Genomic DNA, 23,532 nt, shown 5'->3' with positions numbered 1-23,532 from the left:
TGTCTCAGAGTGGTTATGAAGATGGGGAGGAGTTCAAACATCAGCATTTCATGAATTAGATTAGAATGATAGGAGGGTGTCAGCTTTTCTTTAAAGAACAAAAATAGCCACATATCATCATAATGAGTAGTTCAAAACTGGAACCTTTGTGCCTGTATACCACCTGAAACAATGACCTCATGACCCAGTACTGGGTCTCCTTTGAGCACTTGATTGATGCTGGTTAGAAGATTATCTTGCTGTCTTTGTATCTTGAAGCTGGGAGACAAATTAAAATTCACAGGCTACACTTGGCTTATATGGCATGGATCAATGTGTCCTTAGCTTCTCACAGTGCAGTGAGCAGTCCCAACACTGATGCCACTGGGTGTGATGTTGGCCAGGTCTACAGGTGAATTGGTGTCTGAATGATCAGAGATTTTCAAACCTGTCTGGTGGGTTTAAACCAGGAGCTGCCATTAAGCTTGGTGAGGCCAAGCTTGGTTTGAGAATAGCAGTGTGCTGGGGACTAAAGTTCCTTCACGACTGGCTCCTGAAAGGCGCCCTTGCTTCCTCCCACCCCTTTATACAAAATGGAAAATCTTGCCTCAGCTCTGTTTTCACTCCCTGCAGACAGGATATCCAAGCTTCCCTACAATATGCCCAAAGATTGTTTCCACTCCTTAAGGTTCCTTTCTGATAAATACAAAGTGCCTTTGATGCAAGTGGTAGCTCAAGGGAGGATTCAACCATAGATTTTGTTTGCACCATACCTCCTCAGCCATGATTTATCCAGCAACCTTAGTGCAATAAGAGTAGCCAGTATTTTTTTCTGAAGTCCCTCAATCTGCCATTTGGCCATCCATGGCCCTGCCTGTGTGCCAGGGCAAGAGAACAGATGTCTCATTTAGCCAAGGAATGATCACGTCCAGGTTTCGCCTGGCATTCAGTAGGGTGTCTGCACTCAGACACTTCTCTAGGTGCTACAGGTTAGGAAGACTCCGGTTGTTATGGTCTATGGATACATGGCAAAAAAATGCAGAAGCTCTCTTCATGTCCCACACAGTGTAAGTGTGACCCTTTCTACTGCCATGACCTTGTGGCAACAACCAGTTTCATGCAGTTGGCTTTCACCTGTCAAATGGAAAATACAGGCCTAGACTGCATTGAACAAAATAGAAGAGGAGGGAGATGTCTCCTTCTGAAAGGACGTTGGGGAAAGCCAATGGCTAACTTGCAGTATCTTTCTGGTTTTAGAGTTAGCTACCAAGCCCTCTACAGCTATACTCCTCAGAATGATGATGAGCTGGAACTGAGGGATGGTGACATTGTCGATGTCATGGAGAAATGTGACGATGGCTGGTTTGTGGGTGAGTGACACTTGTCAGCAGGTGTTTTAGAGATATAGATGAGCAATTTTGCAGGGTGTCTGGAAGCTGCTTTCAATTATGAGGTCAAGATGGTGGAAAAATAACCAACTCAATCTTTTTCACAGTTTTTCATCATTTCCCACCACAAACATTAAAATTAGGGTGCAGGATGGTGGAGCTTTGTTTTCCTTGATAGGTCTCCAGTTTTTCCTTTTTTCTCTTCTTTCTTTTCCTGCTCCACTCTTCCTCCTGATCCTTCTTGCTCACACAGAAGGCAGAGCAACAGAGGGAACCAAGGAAAACTGCTTCTCTAGCTTTTTCAAAACGGAGGGAGCCATGGCAAGTTACGGAAAGTAGCAAGTAAGGGACAAAGAGAACACATAGGAAGTTGCAGTCCTTGAAAATCCAGCCTTATCTGTAGCTGTATGTTTAGCAAAATCTAGCCCTTTACCTTCAAAGAATGCAAGTCTGGACAGTGTTTTCTATCTCAAGACTGCAAATCTAGGCTTGTTATCTCTTCTTAAGGGAGATTAGCTCATTTATACTGATAGGAGTTTGGCTCCTAGCCTATAGGCCCAGGAGCTTTCACCAGCATCTTATTAATTGTTAAAAGGGAAGACTAGAGACAATTAGTAGCAGAACTAGTTGTGATCTCATCTATAGCAAAAGGCTCCTTGACCAGTACTCCTATTTACTTCTAGAAAGCAATACCTGCAGGCAGGAGAGGCTGCCACTTCTACCTTTTTAAACCCCTAAGCCTTCCTAGCATAACTCCATCTTATTCAGGCTTCTTTGTGTTTTATTTCACAACAGGTACATCCAGGAGAACAAGGCAATTTGGCACCTTCCCAGGCAACTACGTGAAGCTGCTATACCTGTAAAATAACAGTGATCTCACCGTGACAGTGATGGGGTTGTTTTCCAGATGATGTTTTTTAACAGTGAAGAAACAGACAATTTATGAATGTAATAGAGAAGAGATGAGACGTGTTAGGAGGATGTGGTTATGTGGTACAGTATTGAGTTGAATGTGTAGCCCTGCTTACACAGTTTCAGGGTGTGATTTGTTTGCTGAAAAAGAGACGGTTTCTAGTTTACAGTGCTGCCTTTGTGTATTCCTCTCCCCTTTCCAGCAAGAGTTCTGGTGATAATCTTAATTTGTATGGAGTACTTACCTCTGAGAAGGCTTCAGGGAAGCACATGGTATAGGTTTTGTTTGTGTGTTAAGATAGGATAGTGATTTGGGGCAGTAGGCAGCCTTGCAGCGGCTCCCCTTTCACTGGCAAGGTTCAGGGAAGTCAGGGTTTCTGCCTGATTTCTGCCTCACAGAAGATTCACTTTGCTCTGCCTTCCACTTCCGTTGAAAACCCTTCCTTCATGTCATGCACCTTTAAGACCCAGCAGAGGCAGAGGACAACTGATATGGTTAAACTGCAGAGCTCTCTATGGAAAAGGAGTTTGGGACTGGTGGTTTAATCCAGAGAGGTCAGCCAAATCATAATGCAAATGTGCAAAAATCCCAAATCCTTTAATAACACATTACCTATCTCTGCAGGCTTTTCTCTTTTGTGCAGGGCGTGTGTGTGTGAGTGTATTGTGTGCAGCAAAACAGACCGAGTTCTGTTTTTTTAAAGAGAAATGAGCCTGGCTTTGACATTTATCTGCCCAAAGAATAGAACTAATAAACAGAACATCTGTGAGAGCAAATCCTGTTTGAGTCCTACGGCTGTTCACTTCTCTGCTCCTCCTGCCCTGTTGCTGGCCCTAAAGGATCACACACTTTTCAAAGCATACTCTTTGGGTGAAGACTTTGCTTCTTTCCCGACATTAAATCTTAGAGGCTCTGATAAATATGAGCAACGTATCACTGAGGGTGCCTTTTATTTTCTTTTTGGTTACAGTGTTGATGATAGGTCTCGGATCAGATCATGCATTTTGGCTGCCTTTTAGTCAGACCCCCCCAAAAAAAAAGTCTAATCAATTTGGAAAGCTGTTCCCAGCAGTTGTTATCAATTACATAGATTCTTATTTATCTGAGGAAGAAAAAAACCCAAATACCACCACACCAAACGAAAAACAACAAACATGGCTTGGCTGTTTGCTTGCCTGTAAATCCACTATGAATACCTTTTGATATACATTTTGTTATTAAGAAGAAGCATAAACAAAACCGGTTCTATCAGACTCTGCTTCCTACAGTTACCATACAAATAGCAAAGGGTTAGATTGCTATTTTGTCATAAGCCGTATTTAATAATATAAAATGCCTATTTTTATGCTGATGCTTTTATACAGATTTATTAAGAGTAACTACAACTAACTGTTAGCACGACTTGTGATGTTTTGATAAACTAGCCATGCTCCTGGGTTTGCAATCAAGTAGGCTTGTCTTCCGTCTCAGTCAGCGGAAGAGAAGACTCGGTGTCTCAGAAGTTTGACTGTAAATATGTATATTTAACTTTGTACAGACAATGTACTTACCTTGTATAGAAAAGTAATTTAAACACATCGAGTGAAGGGAGAAAAGCAAAAGGCAGTTGTGAAAGAAAGGTTGGGATTTTTTCCCGGTTTTATTTAAATGATAGAATTCCTTGTAGGTTCACATAAAGAGATTTAGCACAAACGATCTGTTATGAAAGGGTTTCAGATACTACACAAAGCACCACTGTTTCTTTTCTGCAGGAGATACCTTTAATCTTGCATCTTATGGGTTTGGTTTTCTGCTTTGGGTTTGCCGTCCAGTTATTTGCAGCAATATTTAGGTCTGTTGCTAAGATTGGGTAACACCAAATTAATTTATCCAGCAAAGTAACATGACGATACTTACTGTATATAACATAACTCACTTAAAGGTTTCTTTTTCTGTTCTTGCTCTTGCCATTTTAAGTCACATACACACACACACACACACACATACACACATACAAACTGCAACTTATTTTTGTGTTGATTTTTTTCTTTCTTATTGCAGTGGATGACTATTTGGCAATTAATAAATGGAATTATTGAATTACTATTGTGTTCCTTGTACAAATTATTAAATAAAATCTATTCCCACTGTTCCTGTAGCAATGCACTTTTATACTTGTACTCCTCTGTGGCTCTCTTTAATTGTGTCCATGCTGATCAGTAGGTGTCTGCCGTGGGCTTCCTGAATGTCCCACACAAGAGGATCCTGCTCGTGACTTCTGTGGTAGCTGCGTTCTGACCAGGCAGGCATAGCTGCAGCACTCATTCAGGAGGTTTGTGCTAGAAGATGTCATGTCTCGCAACTCTGCAGCAGGAAAGATAGCCAGGACTGTTTGTGTGTGCCTCATGTAAAAGAACAGTCCCTGCAGGAGCAGAGCAAGGAAAGGGGAGAGCTGAGGTGAGCTGAGGCTAACTGGTGCTCAGTAATGCACAAATACCACAGAGGCACACCTCTTCACCTCCACTATCTGCCTCTTGCATGCTGCCTGTGCAAGGCTGGGGCTACCCTGAAGGCTGGGCTTCCATGGGAGGTTTTAACTTCTGGGAGACATCTACCTCAGGCTGAGCCAAAATAAGGCAATAGACTCAAACACTGTGGTGATGGAACCAGATGGTTGAGCAGACAGATACACCTCGTGTTTCCATTAGCAGCGATTTTAGGAAGTTCAACCATAAACAAGCCAATCCTGGAATCAAACTAACAAGACAGCAAAAGCCTAAAGCTATTTTACACATCCTCAGCAAGCACATAGACACAAGCCTTTTTTTCTGTTTTGCAGGTTCTATAATACTAAAAGGGCAGCCTGACCACCACTTTGCTGTGGTCACTAGCGTTGCTTAGCCCTTGCTTTACAGTGCCTCAGCCAGGGAAGGGAGAAAGAGAGAGTCGCCTATAGCTACTGAATCTTGACAGGTACTAATGTGTCTCTCTATCCTAATGTACTTGTTAAGGAACAAGCTAGAAATGCTTTTGTGACTTTAGAAGATGGGCATGCAGAGACAGGAAGAGGACCCAAGGGTGTGTCCTCTGGAAATCCCTCACACCAGAGGGGAGAAGAGCTCTCAGTGTTACTTTGTTCTTTGCCAGATGTGTAATGATGCAGTGGAAGTGCTACTGCTCTCTGACAGAGATGAAATTAGCAGTCCAGATGCATGAATCTGGGAAGGAAATAAACTGCAAAATTACAAGTTAATGCAGAAAAAGAGAGGAGGCCACGAAAGGGAATTGCAGTGGCAAGGGTGTACCATGCCATGAGATTGTTCGAGGACACGTCTTGTAGGGCTAGCACTAGGGTGAGCTACCTCAAGCCCACTTGCTGATTTCTCTATGCTCCCCAAGCTGTGGCTGAATCCCAGTCTTGTACTGCTGCTTACTGATGCTCTGCTCACTGGTGAGCTGTTACGCATTTACTAAACAAGCAGCAGTGCTTGTACTCAAGCTGTAGGGGACACAGTCTCAAGCTGTGCCAGGGGAGGTTTAGACTCGAGGTGAGGAGAAAGTTCTTCACTGAGCGAGTCATTCATCATTGGAATGGGCTGCCCAGGGAGGTGGTGGAGTCACCGTCCCTGGAGGTGTTCAAGAGGAGATTGGATGTGGCACTTGGTGCCATGGTCTAGTCATGAGGTCTGTGGAGACAGGTTGGACTCGATGATCCTCGAGGTCTCTTCCAACCTTAGTTATACTGTGATACTGTAAATGCCAGCACTGGTGCTGTAACCAGCATGTCCCACCTTGTCCATCATCTGATCTGTGGGGGCTTGACGTGCAACCCGGAACAGCTATTCTTCCGGAATCGCAGCTAAGGAGGTTGGCTGAAGCCCCGTATAGAATCCCTTCTCTTGGTGGTGGTACCACCCCTAAGGGGGCAGAGGGCTCCGCCCTCACTCATCAGTGAAATGTTATTTATTTCCATCATCTCATTAGGTTTCAGAGTAAACATCACACTATGTTGGAGCGGGGCGAGCGCTATGTCTCTGGCAGATGCCGCAGCGGGGCAGTCTCGTCGGCTGTTGCTCGCCGGCTGGTTGTTGTGCAGCTGCCCTGCCTCCTGGGCGCGGCCCCGCCGGGAGGGGGTGAGGCACTCTGAGTTTCCGAAGACCGAAATTCTTCTCCTTCAGCAGCGACTCTGCCCCGCCAACCTCCCTCGGAAGGGTTTTAGGTAAAAGCGTGGCTAACCGGCTTTCTACTCGTGAAGATGGTAGCTCGCTGGCTGTGTCCGGCGGGGCGCCGCATGAAGTCCCGGGGCGGTGCCAGCAGTGGTGGGGCGGGCCGGGCGGGCTGAGGGCGGGCCGGGGGCGGGCTGAGGGCGGGCCGGGGGCGGGCTGAGGGCGGGCCGGGGGCGGGCTGAGGGCGGGCCAGGCCGGGCCAGGCCGGTGTAGGCGACAACGCTGCCGGCTGTCCTGTGAAGTGCACTCGCGCACATGGGGACGCACCGCATCGTGCTGTCGGGCCCCGGGCCCTGGGGCTTCCGCCTGGTGGGAGGTCGGGACTTCGAGCAGCCCCTCACCATCTCGCGGGTAGGGCGCGGCGGCAGCTCGGGGCGCTGGGCGGTGCTGGGGCACGGGGCCGCCCGTGACGGGGTCGGCGCGGCGGCGGGTCCGGGGGAGGCTGTAGCTGGGGCTGGCAGGTGGCTGATGGCCCGCGCAGCCTGGCTTTGACCAATGGGCTCGTGACACCGGGGTCTTTGCTTCTTACCGACCGACCTCCTGTGTTTGTCCTTAGTAAATCCCGTAACGCAGGCAGGGGGAATCCCCTCTGCTCCCGCCAGCCTGGAACTGGGGTTTTGCGGCCCATCCTCGAGGGTATAGCCACACTGAGGTGGGGTTGGATGCTCCCTTGGTTTTGCGTGCCCTGTGTAGGTAAGAGAATAGCCTTTGTTAACAGAAGCCGCGTTAACCCGTGTGGGTCGCCTCTGCTCTTTTCTGTACGAAGTCCTTCTTACCCCGCTTAAAGAAGAATTAGTTAGAAAATGGCAATTCAGAACCAGTGTTAGAGGTGTAACTTAGTTTGCTCATCTCGGCGCCGGCATTCACCTGTAAAACGTCAGGGCTGGGTTCAGGGTAGCTGGCTTCCCTGGCCACGTACCCACCTGCATCCCGTGTCCCCGCCCGCCGCAGCGGCTCATGCCCTGCTGCCGCCTGCCCGGCCCGGCGGCGCCTGTCTTCATCTGGGCCCTGGCCTGGCCGCTCGCCGCGGGCCGGCAAAAGCCGGGGGCACCGGCCTCCTCCTGTGCCGGGGCAACGCAGCCCCGAGCCTCTGACCCTTCGAGGCTTCGCGTGGGGAGTGCTGCTGGGCACCTTGTCGGGGCTGCCCCCCGGCCGCCGCCCGAGAGAAGGAAACGCTGCGATTCCAAACCGGAGGCAGCCGGTGAGCCCTGGGCAGCGCTGGGCTCTCGCCTCTGCCCGGCTGTGGAGCCCCCGCGGGCCCTGGGCGGGAATGGGCCGCGGGAAGTGGGACCTACGAGAACTTGAACTTCTGTGAGCTGTTCTGGGAGAAGAACAGAATCACCAGAACTTGGGAATTTTCTGAATAGCTCCGGCCGTGGGGTCCTGCTGCCCGCAGGTCCCTAGGCGCCATGAGGAAGGGCAGAGCTGCCGAGTGCTGGGAGAACCACACAGGGGGGAAAGTTATTACTTTTCTGTGTAATCTCTTTCAATTACAATAATAATGCCTCATTCTTCTAAAACATTTTTTTTGGACATGAAAGCAACTTTAGCGTAAGGGAAGTGATATTTACTTCATTGTTATGGTAATCGTTGCCATTTCCTTCCATCTAAAGGCTCTTAGGCAGAAGCATGTTTTAAGTCTTACCTTGATGCTTTTACCTCTTCTCCTTGGTCGCTTTTGTCAGTGTTTGTGAGCACATACCAGGAGACACAGATCAGCAAAGCGGCAAAAATAACCACCTTATGAGAAATTGTGACCCTGGAGACTAAAATGTAACAAAATAGTTTCTCTGGTGCTGGTGACGTAAATGCTGACAATTGGCAGCTCTTATGGCCTTCTCTTGTGGCCCCTCTGACATTTTTAATTTCCCCTCCAAGACTTCAAGTCATTAATCTTTCCTGTGGTTCACTCCCAAGGCTCCTGGGTTTGTCCCCTTGGCTCAGGAACAAAGCTCTCAGTGAGCTGCCCCCATCCCTTCGCTGTGTAAAAAGAGGTCTGCTCCAGCTTTAAAGAGTCTGATCCACCTTGTGTGGTGACTTTACAGGGCTTCATTTTGGTTCTTGCTTGTCACACCTAGTACCTGTGCTCTGATCAGAGAGCTTTAGGGGCACGGAGCCCCCCTCCCTTACAGAATGGGGCAAGCTCTGGCTGTATGGCTGCATCTGCCAGGTGTGCATCCTTGATTGCACCAGGGAGCAGCATTGTCCTGCCACTGACAGCTATGACGATTTGGCTGTGCTATGTGGGGGACGAGTTCCCTCCTGTGTGGCCAGTGGAGCCTGGCTCTGTCTCACAGAGGGCTGCCCATCCCCTTGATACGCTGATTCAGTTACTCTGTTTCTCCAGGTGTGTGCTGGCATGGTGGGATGCCAGAACACAGACATCCAGCCAGCCATGTGTCTTAACTGGATGTCTTGCAGATCTCTTTGAACCAAGATGCCTAAATTCAACCTGTGTTGCATGCCAGTAGCTCAAGATTTGGCTTCTGGCAGCATTGTCCTCATGATGAACTCTTGAGCTTGCCTTGTTATTTATAGCTCTCATCACCATTATACCTCAGCTCCTTACTAGTAGCTGTTGGTTTCTCAAGCTTCCCTCTGGTGCAGGGCGGGGGTTTATGCTGGTTATGCTGGTGGGAAGCAGCACTGTTTGAGTTGCCAAGGCAGCTCATTCCCCACGGGGGAATTGTTGGAGTTCAGCACTGCAGTACCAGGTCCGAGAAGATGAGGAGCACTCATGCTGTGGGCATGGGAGCCAGCAGAGCAGCCTGTCTGAGAGCTTCTGGCAGGCAGCAGCTGCATGGCACCAATGACCAGTTGAGGTGAGCAACAGATGAAGGATTATGGTATTTTCAAAACTGTTTTTCTTTTTTGCTACTGCTTTACCCCCACTTTCCACTTGAGCTTTGTGTTCCAAAGTGCTTCAGGCAGCATCATGAGCAGCTTCTCATATGAATGCTTCTGGTTTCTCAGTTGTGTTGGACCAGCCTTCCTGGTGAGAGCTAGGTGTGGGGATTTCACAAGTGCTGAACGTGAGACTCTTTTGTGGAGTCATCCATCTCTTTTAGAGAAACACTTCACAGATATTTCTGGTTTACATTTATTTTAAAACTATAGGGTTATTGTGGGCACCTTATTACAGTCTTTGTTCAGAAAAACACTTGTGTTGACCAGTGTAATGAACCCTAGACCAAAGCCTGGTAGGAGTGTCTTGCAGCAGGAGTAGGAAAGATCCTGATCTTTATTACTTGTTGGATGATACAGTGCAGTTGGTCAACAGGGTAGAAATTGAGAAAAGCTCTTTCTGAGCTGCAGGTGGACATGCTGCAGAGTAATTGTGTCCATAGAGCTGTCCTGTTTATGGGGTAGCTCCTAGTTAAATTCCAGTGAGATTGGTGGAGGAAGCAATCAACTTGTTGCTTGAAGAGTGATGAAGCTGAGCTGTCTGAAAAGCAGTGCAGTTGATAGACCCCACCCATCCCTCATGTGTCATGAGCTGTTTCCTGTTTGGGTGCATTTGATTTTGATGAACATCGGGGATTTCTGTTTCTAGTTGAATACATACATGGAACTGTCTGATAAACCTTGTTCTTGAGATGGTTATTGTGGTTTGTGGTAGTGGTGTGTTGATCTTGAACTTCTGACCCAAAATATGGGTAGAGAGGAGTTTTGCTCTACATTTGGGCATGTCAGAAGTCTCCCAGTCCCATTAAGGATGGGGGTCTGTCAGACTCTGTGGGCATTTTGTTATGAAACTGAGCATTTTTCCAGTTAAAACCCAGTTTCAAGACAGCCCAGCTCTGCAAATATATTAAAAAGATGAAATCTCAACATTGTGTTTGTTGCTGATTTCAACCACAGCAACACGAATTCACCCATGTTTAGTCTGATGTTTTATTTATTTGTGGAATTTTAAAAGCTCAAGATTTATAGCAAGTACAGAACTGGAAGATAATTGGGTATTTCCTGAGCATTTGCAGTTTTTTAAGCATGGCCCTCTGAGCCAGCTCTGTAACCCTAAAACGATTTAGTGATAAAAATGGACTTGATGGTCTGAAGTCAAGCATGAGACTGAATCCCATGGTGTGAGAAAGACACTGGGTTTGTCTTTGGTACTGGCCGATGTCCCTACCCCTGCTCTCAGCTGGGTGCTCTGTTAGGAAGCAGCTGAGCAAAGGCATCCTGGAGCCACTGGTGAGAGAAAGCCCCAGTGAAGTGGTATGGGCAGGCATGTCTTGGGACTGTGGTGCTCAGCAGGATGACCATGGCAGCAGAGACTGTGCTCCCTCTGGAGTGTGACAGGGCTCAGCTATGTGGCACAGGTGTCTGCCTCAAGAGCTGAGCTGCAGCCTCTTCCCAGGGTAAAAAGAGAGAGAAGTAATCTGAAGCCACAGGCCCTCCTGGCTGCTGGGCTGGGTGGGGACTGTGGCAGTGCCACCCTTGCCACGCCTTGCTGTGCTGCCTGGGGTACCTGGTGCATCTGCTCCATAACTAGAGAGCCTATCTACATTTGGAGGAGCACACTGGTCATTAGGGATATCCACCAAAAGCTTCTGGCCCTCCAGAGGTAGCTGGGTTGATGTTTAGAGGATGGCACAATGCCTCTTGCCATTGGTACTGGGTGGGGTCCTGTCTGGTCTGAGTATGTGGGATATGGAGATCAGAGGTTTGCATCCCTTGTGATGCTCCCTGCAGACCTCGAGGTCAGCATGAGCCCAGGCAGCTGCTGGGACTGGACTAGCCTTTGCTTCAAAGATACGAATGGCTGCTGAGGAGAGGAAAAAGACTTAGCTGATCTCCCTGACTGCTGGAGTTTGGAAGAGAAGCAATTGTCTTTAACTGTCACAAGTGGAAAGCACCAGAATTCTTTTACAGTAAAGACAAGAGTACTCTGGGGAATAGGACAGGCTTGATCTTTTCCATCCCTGTTTCCTGAGTCTAAGGGGCAGTTTTACATTTAGAAAAGAACACTTAAAAGGATTAGGATACTAATCAAACACTTCCTACCAGAATTGCATGCAGGAGCAATACCCTTGCTTCTCCTAGAGCCAGAGCTGTACTTTCTGCAGTTCACTTTTTCATACCATTTTGCCATGGGTTATGCAGCAGCTTCTTGTCACCAGGCTGTGGAGGAGTACTTTCTTTGTACCTCTTCTTTGAGTTAAGCATAATTTCTTGTGGGAGCATCTGACCCACCTTGCTCTTGATGAGTTCTCAAAAGGCTCTAAAGAGAGAACTCCCGTGTCAGGAGGGAATGTGGCAGCCCTAATCTTATGCAGTCTTAAGCCCCAGAATTTAAGCTAGCAAAGGTAAATGCTGGACATTTGGGGAGAGAGTCCTTTTTGTTTCCAGATGTCAAATTGTGTGATTGAAAGCTTCTGGTGTCTTTCACCCTCAAAAATCTTGGTCCAATCAGAGATGTTTTGGGCTTGTAAAATGCTTTAGCTTTGAAGGATGCAACATCAAAATAACAAAAGCAAATGGATCTATTTATTTATTTATTTTCAAACATAAACAGGGAAGTTAAAGGCAGCCTTAACTGCATAAAGAATTGATGTTGTTCTGGACAGTGACACAGTATCTCAGATGGTTGCTGATTACTGGACCTGTTGTTTTATTTAGAGAATGAAGTAGGCCGTCAGGAAAGGCTCAGCTGATGAGCAGCTCTACTGTTTTTGAGGTCTTGTAAGAAGTCTGTACTTTGTTTCTTTTTTCTGGTATGGGGCATGTTGCAAAACAAGGTATGGGACTGAGCCACTGGCCACCATTTGAGCATCTGTCTAAGCAAATAATCTCATCTATGTCTTTACACCACTGTCCTGAGGTCAGTCCTCTCTCCGCTATGTCTCATGCCTTCCCTTTCCTGTGTTAATGCTCATCTGGCTGTCAGGAATAGCCAGTAAGGTGAGGGTGAGCATGAGCTGGGCTGCAGGAGAGACCTGTGCAGTGGAAGCCCAGACCCTGCTGGGGTGGGCTGAAGCTCAAGGGTTTCTCCAGCAAGAGGCATGTCCCCCTTCTCCTTTTTCTATCCCAGTGATGGTGTGGTCTGGGCCAGCACTGAGCAGCTTTGGGCTGTGGCAGTGTCAGACTATAATGGTGCAAAGAACATGAACAGCTTGTGAGGAAAATCTTGTAGAGCCAGTTGTAAGGAATTGGCTTGTTGTTCCCCCTCCCCTAAAGAGAAGGGGTGGGGAACATGCTTGCCTGAATTTTCTCATAGCCTCTGATCTCTGCTGACCCAGCTGCATGCTTTTGCTAGGAGAAACTGTGGCTGTTTAGCATAATACTCCAGCATTGAGGACATTACTCATGGTAAGAGTGGTGTGTGTGTGGGTGGGTAGGGAGGATTAAACTGAATGTCAGAGATCTTTAGTTGTCACTGATGGCCTTAGAAGTATGTTGCTGTATGTCTGTTCTGTCTAGCAAGGATACAGCTGGATTTTCTTCTCAGGCTTGGATAGGTGCTGTTTATCCAGATCTTTTTCTTGGCTGATGTTAATTTTCTAACTTCTTATCTTTTCATCACTTCTTTCGATGTGTGCCCAGGTGTGGAGTGATGGGTGGTGCTGTAGGGTCTGTAAGAGACTCTGGAGGGCTGATAGAGTGAGCAAGCACCGTGCCTGAATAGATGGAGGGAGATTGCCAGAAGGAATTGAATGAAATTTAGACCCACCCATTAATCTTGACTCATATGGAGCTGCTTTGTGCTGCTTTTCATGGAAATGCTTCCCACCCTTCCTCCCTCTCATTTACTGTGGGCAGCAACTTCCCTTAATATATCCACTCAGGTGCCTCTCAGATCTTTACCCTTCAGAAGAGAAAAGAGGCCCCATATATTCCTGTCCAGGGACTGCAGAGCTTTTTAGGTAGTGTGTATGGAGGCAATTGCATCCACTGTAAAAGGTGGTTGTATTTGACTAGCTCTTGGGCTAACAGAAATTTTATGAAGAGGGCCTGGGAGCTGGGTAAGCAGCCAAGTATGTCTCATTCCCTCCACTAAATCCAAGCATTTTCTTTTGTGAATGCATTTGCCCAAAGACTAGCTGAAGACTTGACATGTCATAACCATAGCCCTCATTTGCTGTCTGGCTGCCAATGCAAGGGGACAAAAGCTGGCAAATCACTTTGGAGACAGAAGTCTGAACTTTGCCAAAGTGGTGTTGGCAAGGTAGAGCCCACAGTGTGTGTGCAGGGAAGTTGAGGGGTGCAGATAATTTTTCTGCCAACTTGATAATTGCAGAAATTTGTGGATATATGTGTGTGTGTGTGTACACAAAGCTTCACTTTGTAGTACAAGAAAATAATATCTGTTTTCCTTCTGTCCATATCTACTCTGAATCTGTGGGCCCTCTTTAAAAAGAGGGATCCAAGCCTATAATTTCATCTAAACTGTTACCTGTTACACTGACCTTTGCATGAATGAAGAGTTTACTATCAAGACCATGGATTATGGGGATTATTTGTCTCTTCCATATGCTGGCAAATGTTGTTTGAGCTGGTATCAAGGACCTGGTTAATGTGTCTGTTTTTAAGTATTTAGATTATTTCTGTAGTAGCCCAGATGTCTTACACAGAGACACCAGACACATAAAGCATCACCACAGGGATGCTCTGGTGATCTCTGGGACCTGTTTTGGATACAGCATGAAGCAGAGCTCTTCGGTCTGTCTTAGCATTGTTTGTTCAACAATGAAATGAGCTAATGGTGAAGTGTTAACACAATTGCCTGGGAGCAAGACAGGGCATGGTTCCTTTCCAAAGGAAGGCCTTGGGCATGATGTTACAAGGTGTGCAGAGCTTTATGCACCAGATGATAGTGTTCCTGGAGCTGAGGGGCTCCTGAGGCCCTGTGATGATGCCCATATCCCCTCTGATAGAGGCTGCTTGACCACAGTAGGGGAAATTCAAACCAGTTAGGGAGCTCTTTTGAAGGAGACACAAGGCTATGCCTTTGCATGAGACGTAACTTGTGCAAACTTGTTTGCAGGTTTTGTTCCTCTCAGTCTCTCATCACCTTTCCATGCAGAAATGCATCAAGTATCTGTGTATTACTGGGTCACCCACCTGTGCAAGGTGTGCATGGCACTACCTGCCATCCCCTTGGCTCCTAACACGCTTGGTTAAGAGGGGAGACAAAGGAGAGAGGCTTTAAGTTTTCTGATAGGAAAATAGGAGCAAAGCAGTTTTCAGATGGTGCAGCATTTACTTGATGCCTGTAAGCCTGAAAGCTTTTGTTCTATTTTGGGGTCATTTCGGTTGGGCTGTGTAATCTGCCTGGTAGCTGTCACTGCTCCGAGTGCCTCTGCCTGCATACCCCCATCTGCTCACCTGCCCTTGTTGGTCCCCATGGACCAAGGACGGGTGTGATAAAAATAAAAGCGGGATCAGTACTTGCCAGAGGATAGGTCTCTGCTCTCCACTTATCAGAAATACTTTTTGCTTTCCCGATTTAACTGATAGGTGAGCCAATCTCAAAAGGAGCGTTAACAGCACTGAGATAAGCCCAGACCTTACTGTGCTGGGGAAGGGAACGTTATTAGGAGCTATTAATCATCCTAAAAGGATGGGGGCTGGGTTCCCTGCAGTACCGTGCCTTTGTGCAGACATGTTTGCTATGAGCAATCCTGGCAGATAGTATGAGCTGGTTGTTGCAGGGGAGCAGGTTGTAGAAGCATTTTGGAGCAAGCTGTTGCCAAAACTGAAGAAAATGGATTTTAAAACATGTTGTTTTGGCATATTCACTTCTCTTTCGTTACTGTGCATGCCTGTAGCTTTCCCTTACGGGAGAGGTTTGTAGGGTACCTGAGCACATGTAATTGCCGTTGTGCTGCCGGTGATTCTTACGGACTAGAGCACTCACGTTTCAAATTCCTCTGCAGTGAAGGGAAATGTGACACCACAAGCAGTGTTAAAGCACTAGGATATTACTGTGAATGTCACTTGTTCATCCCAGTGGCTCTTGGGGTTTCTTCAGGAAACTTCAGTATTTCAGTGTCCCTTTCTGTCCTCCAGCTCAAGTGCTTCTTGTGGTGCAGGACCATTTCTACCAGGCTGCCACATGCTGTGTTGTGCAAGCTGTATGGCAGAGCCTCTGGCACTGTTCCAGCAGTGGTGTTAATCCACCATTTTTCTTGACCACTTGACAGTCTTATCTCACTGAAAATTAATCACAGTAATAGTGTGCTGAGCTTGATGCTCTTCACAGGGGTGAGTAACGTGCCCCGATCCTTCCTTCAGTAATAGAGGAAACAAAGGCACTGAGAAACCCACTATGACTTGATTTAGGTACAGTGACCAGGGCGGGATCATAATGTGTATCCTGCAGGCTCCCTCTGGTGTCATGGTATCTTTAGGGCTCTGTCTCCTGGTTTCTGAAATTACAGCTCCCAAATCTGGTAGGACTATGGGTGGCTTTCTGTGCTCAGGATTTCTTTATGGCTGCTAGCAGTACTGTCACAAGGTTTACATGAAGGTACTCTCAAGGCAATGGATCCAGTGGAGCTGCGGCAAGCTGCGCTCAGTCTTAATAGGCCACCAGTCAGATTCAGGCTGCAGCTTGGGAGAGAATGATCTTCACATTTAAAGCAGATTTGCTATATGCATCTGGTGTCTTGTCTGATCTTTTCATTAGTGCTTCCTCTGTCAGTTTGTAGTCTGCTTACAGCTTTAAAAGTGGTGAGCAGGTAGACAGGAACTATTTAACCGACCCATCTGAGGTTTAATGTTGCACACCTTGGCCATACCTGAATATACATCTGTGTCCTTCCCTTTTCCATAGAATGCTGTCCTAGTACAGAGGTGAAAAAAAGAAAAGCATCTTGTAACCACCTTTCTGATTAGGGAAACGATCCCACTGCAGGTGCGCAGAGATGTGCTGTGTTCAGCCTCATTTTTGGCCCAGGGAAAGCAGTGGTTGCAGGTAATGTGTGACTCTTCTAAGAGATGTTTCCCTAGGGGAAGTGATTTGCCATCTAATCCCCCATTAGGAGGACTCTCTAAATCTTGTGAACAATGTCTGTTTATGTCTGACAGCTTTGCTGGGTTTGCTCAGCTGCTTTCCAGCATGCTGAAACCTGGTATGAATGTGTAGAATAAATACCAGACTCATAAACAAGGTGTGGCTTAGCTGTGAGGCATGTTTTAATCTGTACTCATGGCTGGGAGCAGTCCACTCTTCTCATTTCCTCTGCCTATTAAATAATTGATGAAAGTCCACAGTAATCATTGTGCTTCCTCCACAAAGTCACAATAACTGCACAAAATCGTATGTAACGTTTGCAAAGTTACAAACAAATGCAATGTTCTTCACCTTCCACGCAGTCAGTTTTGGACCAAAGAGGTTTTGGTTGTTAAAAGAATGCCTCTTTAGCACAAGTGAGGAAAAAGGAGTGAGCCATTCAGTTAATTTGCTTGGAAATGCCAAGTTTGATCTAGGACCTTGTCTTTCACAAAGAGTCTCATACCAAGAGCATTGCCGCTTAGTGTTTTTGCTCTGGGGTCTCAATGAGATTACGCTGAGGCTCTTCCCTTCAGTCATTTCTCAGACAGAACAGCACCTCTTTTTCAGTGCAGTGATATATCTGGGGAGAGAAGCACCACGTGTGGAGAGGAAAGGAAGATGTAACGAGTTAGAATCTCTCAGGGTGAGCTGTGGTCAGCTGGGGATGATGGTTCTGCTTTTTCAGAAACTATCACCGGTGTAAAGATGAAGTTTCTGCTGCCTTTCTCCCAGCAGGCTTATTTGATTGAGCACTGCTTTGGGATCGATCTCACTGAAGACAGTGAGCATCTGTTGCAGCCATTTCTGGGCTAAACCAGTTTATTACAACTAAAGAAACAATCCAAAACTTGAGCCCAAACCTTTCTTCCAAGGTAGGAAACAAATGAGATAATAATGCAGATGAAGGTGTTTGTGGTTGATGTTAACTGTATTGCAATGACTGATACTCTTCTCTGTTCTTAGAGGCTTAGAGTCTTCCTGGCTGTCTTCAGCACCTTCTGTTTCAGACACCACTTCTCTGTCCAGCAAAGAGCAGAGCTGCTTACTCTGTGTTCTCACTCTTCAGCGCAAAACCAGTTGGCTGGAGTGAAAATAGAGGGTTTATTATTTACCTGTTGTCCCCTCCCCAAATTTCTCTCTGTGGGTGCCAAAACACAATCCTGCCTCTAACTAATACCAAGGAGTAGGTAAGAGACCTAGGCAGATCTCTGATGAGAATTTACCTTCATAAGTTTTCACCTCTTTGCTTCCAGGTATCACCGAGAGAAGGCCAGAGTGCTCCAGCTGTTTTTCATATATTATGGAAAGCTCCTCCATGGAAAATCTAATTCACTCTCTTTGTTTCATCTTAGGTGACTCCAGGGAGCAAAGCTGCAATAGCCAACTTGTGTATAGGAGACCAAATCATAGCCATTGATGGAGTGAATACAGATAACATGACACACCTTGAGGCACAGAACAAAATCAAGGCATGCCCAGACGAACTAACTCTGACAGTCAGCAGGTATGTGTCTAAGAGGGACTGGGGATGGGGAGAGGCAGGGATGTGGGGTGGGCAGTAGCTATGTTTTGGTTTGATGGCAGACCTCTCTGGCTGGTTTGTTTAATTTGACCTCTTGGTGCTTTGTCTGGCCAGGCACTGGACAGCAAGAGGGAACTGCGTTTCAGTATTTAATCCTAATGTTGCTTGCATGTGCTGCACTTTGACCTTATGAAAATAATTTTCTTGGTGGGAAATTGGCTGATAATTTCTAGCAGAGTTTGTGAGCCTATTCTGTGTCAAGAAATCAAAGACAGGTCTCATGAAAACTTAACTCATAGGGGAGGAGGTACAAACAGAGATGACCTTTCTTCCTGATGCCCTAATTTAGCAGTTAAAATGTTGTCCAAACTACTAATTGCCTATGTTTTGTCATGCAGAGTCAGCTAGGCTGGGCATTTTGATCATCAGTACTGACAGTGCTAAACAGTGATGTCCCAAGGTGTATCAAGATATCTGCCTGTAAGGATCAGTCTCCCTGAGTCCTGAAAAACTAAAGGAAGGTGACAGCTGAACCATGGTCTCAGGCGGTAGTGTAGAGCGCAGGCTGGCTTCAGCCTTCCCACAGTCTCAAGCTGCAGAACAATAGACAGCTTTGTTCCTTGTCTCAGCCATGCTTTGTTATTGGGCCATCTATGTACAGAGAAGAAATGGGGTGTGGAAAGGCAGGGATCTGCTTTACATTGACCCGTTGCTTCTTCAGAGACCTGAGCCAGGTTTTTCAAGCGTGCAGGGGCTTTATCCTTCCTCTTGGTTTGAGCTGCAGCCATGGTACAAACACTTCTGAAAGTCATATGGTAGATGCAGCATGGCATTTCTAGTTGCACTGGAGTGAGTTTTCCCTGTGCCACCTTCCCCCAGCGTGATTCAGGGCAGATGCAGGGGAAGTGCAAAAGCATGCCATAAATGACACAGTAGTTCAATTGCTCAGGGTTTTTCTGTGCTAAACAGAAGTCTTTTACCATAGCTTGGACAATGCCAAGAGTTCAGCAGACATTTCCCAGTTCAGGAAGAAGTGGTGGGTCTTGGCCAAAAAAAGCCTGACAATTTGCAAAGGGAATCCAGAGAGGAAAGAGTGGAGCACAGTGCAAGCAGTGTGAATGGGTGGGGGGGCATTGCAGCAGCCTATTAGCCCCGGAATTTCTCATACTGGCCTCTAACTTGGCAGCCTGTAATCTTCCTGCAAAGGAGCACTCCTTTTCCTCTGAAATATCCAGCTGCTTCACTTGGCAAACCAGTGCCACGTGGTGCTGGCTGGGAGAGAGGAGGGGAGGCAAGGGCTCTTCCAGCCTGCGGGCAAGCTCGCTCTTCCAGGCCATTGAGTCTGTAAAATGTGTTTGCTAACGTTAATTACAAAGTCGTTAACTTTATAGCTACCCCATGTACAATTCATTGGCCTTGAATGTGGAAGTTGTCCAGGGAGAGATTTCTAGCTGGCTGTGCAGCTGTGTATATCTGCATGGGCCTTGAGTTAGCACAGCCCAAACATTTTCCAAGACCCACTTTGAGTAAGGTGGCATGAGTATGTGGTTGGACTCTTCTGCTGATCGATGGGCACTGCTGACAGAATGGCTGAGAAGAGTGTCAAGACCACAAGGATGTGAAAACAATGATCTGATTACTTAGCCACTTTAGGATTTGCCATTCCCACACATTTCTCTATGTAAAATCCAGTCTAGATGATTCTAGGGGACTTGAAGTCTTTGGTCCTACTCCTTCTTTGGAAATAAAGTTCTGCTTTAAGAATTGCTTACTTGTTTGCAGACTTGATAGCTGCTGGAGATCTGTGTTTATTGGAGAATATCATACTCTCAGAGGAGAAAGCTCTTCTTTAATGCCAAAAGACAGTAGTGTGCATCATGTGGTATTTCCTGGTTGTACTCTGAGAATATTTTATCCCTTGTGCCCAGATATTTCCTGTGCCCCCACAATGGTGTTGTCCCAAATGCAGCTGGACTGTGGTCAGAAATACTATGTGGTCTTTGTTGCTGAGGCTGAAGCCTTTCTTTACTTTGCAGTCTAAGGCCAAGAACTTAAAATGGAGCATCTTAAGAGAAGACCTAAAGGGGTGACAGAATAGGCATTTAAAAACAGTTGGAGCCCCTGCTTCATCTTCCTGTTCAACTTACTGTAGAAGAAATGGGTGAGGAAGGCAGACTATGGGTAGGTGCTCAGCCCTCCACTGTGAAGAGGGGAAAAGCATTGCTACAGAGGTGAAACAGGGGTAAGGCATTTGAGAAAATCAGTACCACCTGTCCAGGTGATATGGCTTGGGTTTCCTGAAACCTGGTGGGCCAAACCCTTTCAGTAAGGCTTAACTGTAGTGAGGAAGGTTAACAAGACAATTGGGTCAGAGCTGGATGTTTTTTCTTGGCTGAAGTAGCTCTGTAGGTAATTGCCTGAATATGAAAAAGAAAGTATATCATTTACACTTTAACACCACCAGGTCTTGAGTCTGGTCTCCATGGTCTGCTGTTGTTGCTGATTAGCTGAATCAGTTGTACCAAGTAGTCACACTGGCAAGGACTACTGGTCTGACAAGGCAGCAGCTTTGTGGACTGGAGTGTCATACACAGCTGATGCTGAGGACCAGCTTTACCAGGTTTTCCAGAGTAAGAAGTCTTTCAGTCCTTCTTTTCTACTCACCAAAAGCATAAATCATGAGTGATTTTTAATTTAACATCTGATTAATTTTAAATGATTACTTGTGTAAAATGCTCTCTGACCTGAAACCTGTGGCAGTAAGGTTGTGCCAGGAGGGATTTTAGACATGGGTCTAATCTTGCACCAGGTGTTCCACCAAAGGGTCAGTGCTGTTGTGGGAGTGGGAACTTCATTTATGACTGTGCTGTGAATGCTAAAAGTGCGTGTGGGTTCAAGAGAAGGCCGGGTGAATTAATAGAAGACAAATCTATAAAGGATATTATATACCATGGCAGTATCTCTGCTGCAGAAAACCCCTAAGCTGCAAGTTGCTGGACACTGGAAGAGTGTTTTAGGGAAGTATTGCGGTATGTTTGTCATCTTCTTGTGCTCTTTTGAGGACCACACCCAACTATATATGTGTGTGTTCTGCAAATATGCAACCCTCTTCTCTTTTAATGGTAGCCAAATGGTTAAGATGTCGTCACGTTTGGCTGTACTAATGAGTCTTTCAGAGAAGTGTAGAGAGCTGGAAGGACTGAAACACTTCGGGTAAAGGAAATGCTGTTTGCACTGTGTACTTGATTGTGAATATCAACAGCATTCCAATGTTTCCTGTTTCAGTATTTTCCTAAACAGTGGTAACCATGCAAAAATATTTCAGATCAGATTGTAGACAGGAAATCTAGCCTTATGCATGCCACCGTTAAACATGGCTCAAATAACTAGCTGAAGAAGACACGCCTGATCTGCTTTTTCACACAAAGGTGCAAGTCTGTTAATTTCCTAAAACTTAAAACCCAGCCATGGATTGCTTTCTCTGAATATGCTTTTCTAAGCAGCACTGCCAGGTGCTTTGCTGTTTGCTGTGTGAACAGAGCTGGAAAGGCCTGTTTTCTGACTTGAAAGTAGGTGTTCAACAATGTTGACACATAATACTGAATTACTGCTGAACTTAGCATGTCTAGCAGCTCCCCACTGTTTTCTGAGCCTGTATTTGTTCATTTTGCTTTTCATTTCAGGCCATAAAGTGCTTTCAGAAAAGTAGTTCTCAAGAAACAAGCAAGGTTCCATTGTTGTCTTCAGTGGTGTAAAATCAAGCTTATCACCATGGTTTTCTATGGTACACACAGAAAGACTGACCTACAGCAGACAGTGTGCTTTAGTCAGCTCAAAAACCCCTGGTTGCTAAACTGAGACATTTCACAGATTTTTGAGCCTTTCCTATATGTAGGAAAAATGAAGTTTTGAATATGGAAGCTTTGAGAAGAGCTGCTTCTTTTCTCCTTTCTTTTTTCTCTCCTCAGGCCAAGCAAAGCCTTCCCCCAGGCACCCCTGTCAAGCACACCCCTGATTTTCCCTTGACAAAAGGTGGCAGCAAGATGTGTCCAATAGACTAGAGAAAGCTATCCTCCTCTGGAAACACTGTATTTTGGGAAACACACTTACTGTTGCAAAGAGCACTCAAAGAAGGGAAGGCTCAGGAGAAATAAATTCTCCTACCACAAAATTCACCTGATAGCCATAAGATCCAGGCATCACCTATGTCAGCAGTAGTGCTCATGATGAATTGTGTAGCTGCAGATGCACAAAGCAGACAAATGTTCATTGCAGCACAAGTGAAAATGTATTTCTGAAACAAGTGGCTTCTGTCTGGAGGCAGGTCAGGGATGTTAACAAGAGAAAAGTATTTGTGAAAAGGGATTGCAAATGTAAACTCTTCTTCTACTACTGTCCTTTTCAGATTTCAAGCTGCTTTGCTGCAGCCCTGCTGACACAATTAATTATATTAACACACCTTTTTTGTTTTGTTTGCAAAACAGTCTACTCTTTCACTATAAAAAATGCCAAGAATTGAAGCTTGGCATTTGTCTTTGAAAAGTGTTGGGCTCAGGAAGTCAGATCTGCTACCAGTGCACTAAATGCATTGTCAGGAAGGGTCACGTGTAGATGCTTATGGAGATGATGACAGCATGTGTGTGATGTTATCTGCATTTACGTGGTAGTTTCAGTTGCACACTTGCTTGTTCCACATGCTCCCAGGTCTCAGCTGTAGGGACTAGTTTCCCAAAGCCACAACAGACTCCAATTTGTGTTCTAGGAAGTTGGTGAGATCCGTAGACTATTTTGGGTTTGCTTTTTGCTTGCCTGCCAAGAAGAGTTTTCCAGCTCTGTCATCTTACTAATAATTGTTTTGGCCCTGGGAAAAGCCTGATGCTCTTCTGCACATCTATATAAGGGCATGCAGATTGCCTGGTCCTCCACAGCAGCTCACCACCTCTCCACAGCTGCTGTAGTGCTCCTAGCACTCTCAGATGGATACAGGCAGCTTTTGCTAATGATTGACACGTTCAAAGTCAATTTGGCAAGTCAAGCTTGGTGTTGGTTGCTTTTTTCTACAGCCTCTTTGGTGAGGCAAAAGTTGTTAACTATGTGACTGACTGGTGTAAGAGCACTGTGAGTCTGAGCAGCCAGGTGTGCTTTATCATTTGTAACTCGGTAACGAAACTGCTTGTGATAAACTGCTGCTGCTTCTGTGCAGCTGAAGTTGCCCTTTTGTATTTTGTGATTGTATGAAGACACTAGAAATGCAAGGAGCAGAGGGTCATGCATGAAGAAAATAATTTGTGGCCTCTTGTTTCTAGGAAGTTGTGACTAGCATTGCTGTTTGAATTGGCTGCATGCAGCCCAGGTTTGGCTTGCCAAAGTGAGTACATCCATTAATGGATGGTCGCTGAAAGTTACTGTTCTGGGTCTCAATCCAGCAGCATGTACTCTGCAGCTGTTGTAGCTGAAAGTCTGATTAAAAGGTACCTTCCTGGCAGCCTAAAAGCTCTTGTAGTTAGTCTCCAACTAATATTAAA

General features: G+C 46.1%; 2 protein-coding genes across 24 annotated transcripts in view; both read left to right on the top strand.

Moving 5' to 3' along the window:
- SORBS1 (sorbin and SH3 domain containing 1) overlaps positions 1-4,015 on the top strand; it is a 115,447-nt gene extending 111,432 nt beyond the window's left edge. For all 23 annotated transcript variants that reach the window (XM_054163299.1, XM_054163302.1, XM_054163298.1 and 20 more), the window contains 2 exons: positions 1,237-1,349; positions 2,163-4,015. In XM_054163299.1, the coding sequence (XP_054019274.1) occupies positions 1,237-1,349; positions 2,163-2,230 (181 nt within the window). In that variant the 3' untranslated portion in view covers positions 2,231-4,015. The remainder of the gene's footprint in view (positions 1-1,236; positions 1,350-2,162) is intronic.
- Positions 4,016-6,684: 2,669 nt separating this feature from the next.
- PDLIM1 (PDZ and LIM domain 1) overlaps positions 6,685-23,532 on the top strand; it is a 41,502-nt gene continuing 24,654 nt past the window's right edge. Inside the window, exons 1-2 of the mRNA XM_009897665.2 lie at positions 6,685-6,836; positions 17,838-17,989. Coding sequence (XP_009895967.1) covers positions 6,741-6,836; positions 17,838-17,989 — 248 coding nt within the window. The 5' untranslated portion in view covers positions 6,685-6,740. The remainder of the gene's footprint in view (positions 6,837-17,837; positions 17,990-23,532) is intronic.

Source organism: Dryobates pubescens, chromosome 8 (genome assembly GCF_014839835.1).
Source record: "Dryobates pubescens isolate bDryPub1 chromosome 8, bDryPub1.pri, whole genome shotgun sequence".
In the NCBI taxonomy this organism is placed as follows: domain Eukaryota; kingdom Metazoa; phylum Chordata; class Aves; order Piciformes; family Picidae; genus Dryobates; species Dryobates pubescens.
Note: the sequence above shows the minus strand (reverse complement) of the source record. Positions and strands in the feature narration are given on the sequence as shown.